The sequence below is a fragment of the Mus pahari genome, chromosome 1, assembly GCF_900095145.1.
Source record: "Mus pahari chromosome 1, PAHARI_EIJ_v1.1, whole genome shotgun sequence".
Taxonomy (NCBI): Eukaryota; Metazoa; Chordata; class Mammalia; order Rodentia; family Muridae; genus Mus; species Mus pahari.
Window position 1 is genome coordinate 79,592,079 of NC_034590.1, and position 9,840 is coordinate 79,601,918.

The 9,840-nt window shown below is 42.7% G+C and overlaps 1 protein-coding gene across 2 annotated transcripts in view; it reads right to left on the reverse strand.

Moving 5' to 3' along the window:
* Nucleotides 1-7,275: 7,275 nt before the first annotated feature.
* Nrip3 (nuclear receptor interacting protein 3) overlaps nucleotides 7,276-9,840 on the reverse strand; it is a 21,690-nt gene continuing 19,125 nt past the window's right edge. For both annotated transcript variants that reach the window (XM_029537202.1, XM_029537178.1), the window contains exons 5-7: nucleotides 9,328-9,380; nucleotides 9,137-9,231; nucleotides 7,276-8,644 (exon numbers count right to left, since the gene is read on the reverse strand). In XM_029537202.1, the coding sequence (XP_029393062.1) occupies nucleotides 8,629-8,644; nucleotides 9,137-9,231; nucleotides 9,328-9,380 (164 nt within the window). In that variant the 3' untranslated portion in view covers nucleotides 7,276-8,628. The remainder of the gene's footprint in view (nucleotides 8,645-9,136; nucleotides 9,232-9,327; nucleotides 9,381-9,840) is intronic.

The following is a 9,840-nucleotide window of genomic DNA, read 5'->3' on the forward strand; positions in this document are numbered from 1 at the left end:
AGCTGTCCAGCGGGTGTGGCTTCCACTAGGGGCTGACAGCCTTGGTCCAGTCTAGGGCTGGGAAGTGGGCCACGGCCGCGGATCTGGGCTGGCTCAAGTCAGGCTTTGCAAGATGCGGACCGCCCCTGGAGCATCCCCCGCCCAGAACTCCTGGCGGTGGAGAATCCAGGAACCAGGCTTCTGTGAGGCAGTGCCTATTTAAAACTATTGACCTTTCAGTCAGTTGTGGGAGCGCAGACCCTACTCCATGGGGTTTCTTTTTCTGTAGATACTTCAGGAGCACCCTGGAGAGAACATAGTGCTTCTCATTAAAATAGTTTTTTCACTTAGAGACTCTGGGGGTAGAGAAAGGGATGCAGCATGCTCATCACAGCCCTTAGGGATTTGCTGAATGTCATTAGGGAAAATCACTTCCTTTCAATAAAAGGGGATTAAATTTTATGATTTTCAAAATCTACTTATAAGACCCCTCCACCCCTTTAAGTGGTCCTTTCCAGGTTGGTGGAAATGTCTTAATTTACAGGTAGAAATTACGCAGCGTTTTTCTGCTATGTGATTCTTGTTGATGCTAGACTAGAACCTAACACAAGGTGCTACTGCATTAAATGTACTTAGCCCTTTTTAGTTCTAAATGGCAACTAGCCCAAAGGACTAGATGCATTCACACCAGTTCTTGTGAAGATCCTGTCACAGTGGGGATAATTCTTTTTTTTTTTTTTTAAGATTTATTTATTTATTACATGTAATGTACACTGTAGCTGTCTTCAGACACTCCAGAAGAGGGCGCCAGATCTTGTTATGGATGGTTGTGAGCCACCATGTGGATGCTGGGATTTGAACTCAGGACCTTTGGAAGAACAGTCGGGTGCTCTTACCCGATGAGCCATCTCACCAGCCCAGTGGGGATAATTCAAATCCTTCTAAGGGTGTCCTACTAATCGCAGGACTGTCAGGATAAAATTTGTTGGTGAGGTATTGTAGATCTGATTGCTAAAAGCTGACTTAGTAGCCAGTTTGGATCAGTTTAGAGCTGTATGCCTAACATCTAAAAGGAATGTGTGCTCTTCAGATAAAGCATAGGAACCCTCCTTCAAAATTCTTTCCAGAGCCAATGCTGTTGTTGGATGCCTTTGATCCCAGAGGCAGGCAGATCTCTGAGACAAGGCCATTCGGGTCTACAAAGTGAGTTCCAGGACAGGCTACATGGAGAGACCCTGTCTCACAAAAAGGAGGAGAAAGGAAAGAGGAGAAGGAAAAGGAGGAGGAGGAGGAGGAAGAAAGAAAAAGAAGAAGGAGAAACAAATAAAGAAAAAATTCTTTTCCGAGGTTTGATGGGGGGGGGGGGTACAGAGATAAAGGACTGCAGCAGTGCCTCAGGCTGGTGGGTTATTTTCTTCTCTTTGTCCATGCTGTCTCAAACTAGTGGACTCAAGAGATTCCCCTCCCTCAGGCTCCCTAATAACTGACTACAGGCATGGGCCACCAAGTCAGGTCCACCTCATCTGTTTAATGAAGACGATCACATAACACTCAGTATGGGCAGAGCTTTAGAGCTACATGTGGCAATCGAACATTTGATTGTGAGGAATCTAAATCGAGGGTTGTATGTTGTATTTGGAAGTCAATATGAGGAAAACAAAATCTTTTTATTTTAAAATACTGATTAAAGTCGGGGCTGAAGAGCTGACTCTGCAGTTGTGAGCACTTGCTGTTCTTGCAGAAGATTGAGGTTTGGTTTGCACCATCCACGTGGCAGCTTACAACCTTCTGTAACTCTGGTTCCAGGGGATTGGTTCCACTCTTCTGTTTCCCAGTGGCACTGACGCACATGGTACACATGTGTACATTTTGCAAAACACTCATACACATAAAATTAAAATTTGAAATAGTGGTTAAAATTTAAATATTTGAATGTGTTGGATTATGTCTCCATGTGTGTCCCTTCTCTCAGCTTATCTGCCTGGGACCCCCTGAGCATGAACCCTAGTTCACACAGCCCCATTTCCACTAACAAGATGAAACAGTCATGAACCAGAAAAAACTTGCCAATCTGCAGGCACACGTTTGCATTGTTGGGAAAGGTACCTCCCACAGAAAGAAGGTGGTTCATAGGACAACCACAGCAGATGATAAAAACTGCAGTTCTCCTTAAAGAAGTTAGTAAACAATAACTGATAACAAAGAAGTAAACATGTTTAAAAACCAAGAAACATCCATTTTAGCAACTCTAAATTTCAGGTGTCTCTGGTAGCAAACGCCTTCCCCCCTTCCCCGTTACTTTGCCACACTGAGATAAAACAGCTGACAGAAATGTTTCCCAGCACCCTAAACCAGCTTGGTGCAGGCAGTGTGACTAGTTTAAAGAGACTGGCTGAAACTGCCCCAACAATCTGGATGGAAAAGCACCTCTCGCTACTTACTAACCAGATGATAGTTCCAGATCCATGCGAAATTTTGATGAAGCCTGTAAGAATGTGGCAAACTGAATTGAGGCAACTTCTGAAGAAGTTGACACTTGCAGAAGTTACAGGAGCTGCTATTTTAAACATGGCTGCTTTTAGAAATTCTTTTGTTTATGGATCTGATAAAATCTAGATCTCTAGCCAGGAGTAGTAACACAGCTTTAATCCTAGCAATTGGGAATGAGAGGAAGGTGGATCTCTGTGAATTTGAGCCAGCCTAGTCTATAAAGTCAGTTCCAGGATAGCCAGGGGTGTTACACAGCTTAAGAAGCCTGGAAATAAAATTTAAAATGTGCTAATAAAATTCTTTGCAAAGTAAAAAAAAAAAAAAAAAAAACCCTTCTCAATGTGGCTATTAGAAATTTTTTGTTCTAAAATGCACAGTGATCAGCCATTACTGACAGGTAATGGACCATAGACTGGAGGTTCAGGTAGAAGGGCAGTGATGGGGAGAAACTGGGTGTAGTGGTTTGAGTAGGGATGGCCTTCCAGAGACTCTGAATGTTTGGTCCACAGGGAGTGGCACTATTAGGAGGTGTGGCCTTCTTGGAGTAGGTGTGGCCTTGGAGGAAGTCTGTCACTAGGAGAGGGCTTTGAGATCTCATATGCTCAAACTACATACAGTGTGTGGCCTATAGTCTTCTGCTGCCTTTTGGGTCAGCTCCTCCAGCGCCATGTTTGCTTGCACACTGCCATGCTTCCTGCCACGATGATAATGGACTCAACTTCTGAAACTGTAAGCTAGCCCCAATTAAATATTGTCCTTTATAAGAGTTGTTGTAGTCATGGTGTCTCTTCACGGCAATAAAACCCTGACTAAGACACTGGGACAGGTAGAGCTAAGGGCTTGGGAGAAGTATATCTGCCAAAAATGAATATAATTTCAGCTGACTTTAATAGAAGGCTTTACTTCTCTTCCTCTGCCCAGTTTATACATGTATGACTGCTTCCTGTTCCTGTAGACCAGGGATCTTTAATGCTGGAAAGCCTTCTTCTACAAGTATACATGTCTGTGGCTTTGCAGATCTCTTTCCTAACTTACTTTATTATGGTAAAATTGTGTTTTCATATATACCTTTATGCTCCCATCCCCTTCCAAAAGCTTGTGGTTCTTTTGAGCAGAGGACCTTTGTTTTAATATCTTTGGACCTGGAGACCAAGATCCAAGCATTAATATGGGGAGCAGGGAAAAAGAAAAGGGGAAGGAAAGAAATTCATTTAGTTGTCTCAGGAATAACAGGTACTTACTTTAGTCTCTGCCTGATTTCTTTCTAACCCTGAGCGATGAGGCTAAGAGGTCCAGAGTGCAAAGGGCAGACCTGGGGAACTGGGTTAGGTGAGGAGAGACTTCTGGCCAGGATCCCTTTAGAGCTGTTTTGTTTATACACTGACACTCACTCGAGCATCTGCCTTCCTCTCTGCCCTTCTCCTGGCTTCTCTAGGAGTAGGCTTTCCTTTTTCATATTTCTTCTGCCATGCTAGGAATTGCACCCAGACCTCACATATGCTAAGCAAGCCTTTTCCCTCTCAGTTACATCCTTAGCCCCTATTTTATCCCTCTTGATTAACAGGGCAAGGGTACTTTACCACCAGATCTGAGTTCTCATCTCTTGGTAAAGCCTGAAAAATTCTCTCTGGGCAACAGTTAGGAAGGCAAGAGGAACCATCTCCAAATTTAAAGAAGGCAGAATTAGAACTTTATCATGTAGGCCAGGCATGGTGGCNCACGCCTTTAATCCCAGCACTCGGAAGGCAGAGCCAGGCTGATTTCTGAGTTTGAGGCCAGCCTGGTCTACAGAGTGAGTTCCAGGACAGCCAGGGCTATACAGAGAAACACTGTCTCAAAAAACAGAAAAAAACAAACAAACAAACAAAAAAACTTTATCATGTGTACCTATCAGTTTTCCCTTATTTAGTCCCCTTTAATATGAGGTTTTTCTATACTCTGAAACCACGTAAGTGTGCCTTACAATACATACTCTTGATGACTAGTGCCCATCATAGTACCCAGGAATCATGGTGCTAGAATATCATTTCTGTTCTCAGAGTTGTTGGTGCCACTATGGCTGCTAAATTCTTGGGCTCCTAAAATAACAAAACAGTTGAGAAACTATTTGGTGCAAGGGCAGCCAATGCTCCTCTGCCCCTCCCCAGCCATTGTCATCTTGAGATAAGCAACTGTGACCACCTGCTCTAGACCTTGCCAAGAAGACCTCACCCTAGAGTCTACCCAGACTCCTGTACCCTCCTGCTGCCAGTGCCGCAAACCCGTCCCAGATGATGTGGTTTGTGGGGCAGAGTGCTAATAAATAGGTGGTTCTGAGAGTTTTTCAGGAAACGTTGCACAATATTAATTTTTAGTCTTGTAGATTTATAATGAAAAGTAGCAGGGCCCACTCTAGCCCACTACACTCAATTTCCAACCTCCAAATCTTTATATTTTTGCCATCTCTGAGGTTTAAATCCATATTTCTAAACAGCATGTTTTGGCTGTTGTTTGTTATGCTGGGGGTTGCATTGACTCTACAGTTTTGCTCATATTAGTGCAGGACTCTATATAATAAGACCAGTTCAACCCTTTCCCTTCCTAAGCCTCTCTCATTTGTTATCCAAATAAACATTTCCTTTTCTAGAAGTAATTCTTCTCCACACACTGCTGATTGTTCTGTACATGGAGGTTTGGCTCCCCAGCACTTCACATGGGTGTCCTCACTTGACACTGTGAGTTCAATACCTTTTCTATGTGCTTTATAGACTACAAATCAATGAGATTCAAAGACTTTTAGACTTTTAGTATGAGCAGTTGAGAAGCTGAAACCACAAGGCTTGCATTCGGAGGCCCTAAGCAGAAGCTGATGCACTTAGGCTGTGTCCTGGCTCCTCGGCTTCAGAGACTCAGACAAGCACACAGAGAACAAGTCCACTTTATTGATACATCAGTGTCACAAATAAGCCCAGTACAGTCAGAAATACTGAGCAGATAAAGTGCTAATGCAGAAAGACCTGGCAACAGAAGGAGGAAGGAATCCAGTTCCTCTCCTCCAAGTCCCCAGCCTGAAAGGTATTTCTACTACACAAGAATAAGGGCAGCTAGGTAATCCAGTCTATAGATGCTCTGAGCGAAGGAACAGAAAACCATACTAGAGGGGTATGTGCAGAGCAAGGAAAAAGGGAAGTCAATAGACATCCCTTCCTCAAATTAAACATGAAAATACCTGGGTGTACATCTTCAACTTCCTGGATGTGGTGTCTGTTAAGGAATGAGGCAGGTCTGCTGCTCCTTCCCTGGACTCAGAACTATGATGCACTAGACACTATCACACCCTAAGAAACACTGCCCATTTTCTAACCAGGAAAAACTCATTGACATTACTTTGCTAGCCCCCAAAAGCAAAGCCAGTGTCCCTTTGTGAACACTGGAGAAACAGAAACTATAAGAGTAGTTAACTTGGCAGCATTTAAAAAGCATCAATGATGAGTCACAGGCAGGCTGATTTCTATGAGTTTGAGGCTAGTCTCATTTACATATTAAATTTCAGGCCCGCCTAGACCACATAATAAGATCCTGTCTCAAAAACAAAACAAAAAAGCATTAATAAATCCCAAGATTTCCTATAATTATCTTGTAGCATTTTATGTATCTCTATTATACCTAGGGATTAAAGTAATTTGGTTAGAAGATTCAGATGATGTGAATGAACTGAGTAAGCTATGACATGGAGTCCAGTTCACCCACTGTTTTTATTCCCAGATTAGAAAATAACTGACTGATCTTCAAAGTCAGAAGGAACATTAAAGGCCATGTATTCATCCTGGTACCATACAGTGCCCAACTGAAAAAGGCCAAAATCAATGCCTCTTTCAAGAACCTGAGAATTCCTGGCCTTACTGGCCCTCAGGAAATCCAGAGACACAAGAAGGAGCCTGCAGAATGCTTCCTCTGTAGCCAAGAGTCAAGGCTTGAGGTAGAACTCTCAAGTAGGGAAATAGGGGTGACATCTCTTAGCTCTGTCATCTGAGGAAAGCTGGCCAGTATGATGCTGTGATGAACAAAAGTGCAGGGAGCCTTCAGAAGGTGCATGTTCCTCCTACACAAAGGAGCTCTCATGGCCAGGCTGAAGGCTGGGACACTAGACAAGACAGCTGAGATACCTGACAAGATTTGAAGTTTGAGAACTGCTACGAGCCAAGGGTAGACTTAGGAATAGCTTGAAGGATTACTTACAGTTAGCTTTTTTTTCTGAATTGTCAAATACTTCTATAACTGAACTGAAGGGAAGATTCCATTACAGGCACCTCTATGCCTGAGAAGATGCAATAGCAAAGAAAAAAAAAAAGCTTAAAAAGCAACCCTGTGATTTCCCCAGTCCACTGAGATGGGTCAGATCAGGAAATACTGGGCAGTTATAAAGGTTATTCTGGTTTGTTTGTTTTTTATTTTTATTTTTATTTTTATTTTTTTGTCTTTTGAGACTGTCTCCCTGACTGTCCTGGAACTCACTATGTAGACCAGGCTGGTCTCATACTCATATCTGCCTGTCCCTGCCTCTGCCTTATGGGTGCTGGTATTAAAGGCATATGCTACACCCAGCTGTTAATGGTTCTTAATGCTGCTGGGTACCTTTCTCCCTTCCCTGTACTGAGTGAGGGCTTGCCAGTCTTTACTTCCCTGCCTGGAGGGTTCACTCCCATCTCAGCCTCAGGAAAGTCTCCCAGGTAGGCTTCCCCACTCAGCGCACTCTGCCTCCCCCTTCTATTGTGGACTACTGTGGTTTTAATTTTTCCTTTCCATATCTCTACTTCCAGTTACTTGAATCTTTGTGACATGTATCAAGACAGACAGACATTCTGACTGGTTCTTAGGGGTAATCAATATCCCACAGTAACAACTACATTGTCAGTGGTGTCTCAGGGACTAATAATATCCCCTCCTATCTGTGGTTTCTTTCTTCTCTTGTTCACTGAGAGACTGTTTTATCTTCGTAGCCTGTTTTTGCACCCTCTCATCTTTTCCCTGTGGTGTGTATCCATGTGTGTCTATGAGTGTGTGTAGGAACTTGTATGAATGCATGGAGCTGTGCACCTGTGTACACTCACAGAGGCCAGAGGAACATGTGGGTGTCGTCTATTCCTCTACCACACATCACTTGGTTCCTTTGAAGCAAGGACTCTGGAGACACACACACACCCCCATTCTCCTCCTCTTCCTGTCTTCCTCTCTCTCTTTTGGTTAGACTGGAAGCTAGAAAGTTCCATTGGTTATCCTGTTGATTCTGGGGTCTCAAGTGTGTGGGGGACAATGTCCAGCTTTTGTTTGGGTACTGGGATCTGAATGGCAGTCTTCATGCTTATGCAGCCAGCACTCTTAATCAACATGCCATCTCTCTATCGCTAGTGCTGTGATGGAACCCAGGACCTTGTGCACATTAGACAAGCAGGCCACCACTAAGCCATATCCATTATCCTTCCTGTTTTGCACTTTAACCTTCCTGCCTTCTTCTTAAGGCTGGAAAACAAATGAAGCAGCGTAAGAGCCTTGGTTTGGATATCAGGCTCGGATTCTGCTTATCTTCTGCCACTGACTTAAAGTGTGAATTTAGATAATTCATTTACCTGTCTGTGTGTTTAAATTAAATGTCTGTACCAGATGACCTCCCTGAAACATCTTTCAGGTAAGTTCACACTGGAAAAATCAATTACTTCAGAAGAGATTCTAAAGTCAAAACATGTTTCTACATCTCTTTGAAACAACTGAAAGAAAGTTCCTATTTACTATATATTTTGATATTTTAAAAAAGCAAGTGTTATCTATGGAGAAGTAGAACCTGGCAGCCCCTACACTGGATTGATTAATAAAAAGCAAATTCTTGGAAGAAGCAGAGAAATAGGCCACAAATAAGACCTGGCAGTGTCAAAAAAGGTCTATAAATTAAATGTTCAAAGAAGTAAAAAACAATGTCTGTTTAACCATTAAGCCATTAACCAGACAAGATCTCTAAGCACAGACTATAGTCTAAAAAGGTCTGAGCGGGAAGAAGCCCCTGCAGGATGTACTGGAGGGAAGGACTTGGTCCATAGCAAGTTGCTACTGTATTTAGTTCGAACCCAGTTTTCTCAGTCTGTCAACCTGGTGTGTGTGCACATGCACACACGCTTCAGGCTGCAATTATGCTTCTGAAGTGCTGAAATGAGAAAGAAACAAATAATTGATAGCAAATTCAAAGGAGTTAATCTGAAGGCAAAAAACCTGGGTTGAAAAATGTCTCATGTATACATCTATAATCCTAGCACTTAGGGAGCGGAGGCAGGAAGCTCATGAATTTAAATCCAGCCTGGGCTACACGCTAAAACCTTATCTCAATGCCTTAATCCCAACTCACCCCATTCCGTGCCTGGGCTTCACACTAAAACCTTGTTACACACACACACACACACACACACACACACACACACACACACACACACACACACACACCACCTTAAAAGACTGTTAGTTTTTTCCACTATTCTGTGTGCTATCCTTGTTTATTATAACATGTAGGCTACAGAGCTACAGAGTTCTGTGGGACAGTAAACTCTAGTCTGGGGAAGGGCTGACTTCTGTTATGACTGAAAGCTAAAGGTGGGCTATAAGCCTGTATACTGTCTGAGAATCCCCTGACTCGTGTACTTACTTGTCGTCATTCATAGAAACTGTCTCCACAAAAGGGATTTCTTCCTTGTCTGTCTTCCCCACAATCAGCCGGTGCTTGTCCAAGTTTATGATACACTAAAACAAAGAAGGGTCACTGGTCACTCAGTGATGCTACTCTCAGTTCCCTGCCTCTGAGATGAAATATCAAAGGAAAAGTAGACTCAGTCCTACCTTCAGGGATCTAAGAGTCTGGAGACCAAGCGATAAGCTTTTTTCATTATCATCTAATAAAAAACAAAACAGTAAGAGTCAGACATTTCCATGCTGGCTTGGATGTCAGCCTAAACACCATTCAGTTCCTTTGTTCCATCTATCCATCCACCCACCCAACAAACCAGCCAGCTAACTATCCAATAAACATCTGTTGAACTTTATTGAGTACTTTCTCTGATCATTATAGCTAAAAGAAGGTAAAAGCCAAAATTCAAACCAAAGTCTTTTTTGCTCTAGATGACAAAGGCCTTCAGTAAAATAGAGGCAAGTACTTAGTGTAGTCTAACACAGAACATATGAGAAGCACAGAAGGAGAGTAGGGGATCAGGCATTTATGGCAGGAGTACAAGGACCTTGTCTTCACCAGTTACAAGCTCATGAAAAGTACCTTTTGGGACATTTTAGCTCACACATTAAAAAAAGTATATATATATATATATATATATATATATATATATATATATATATATA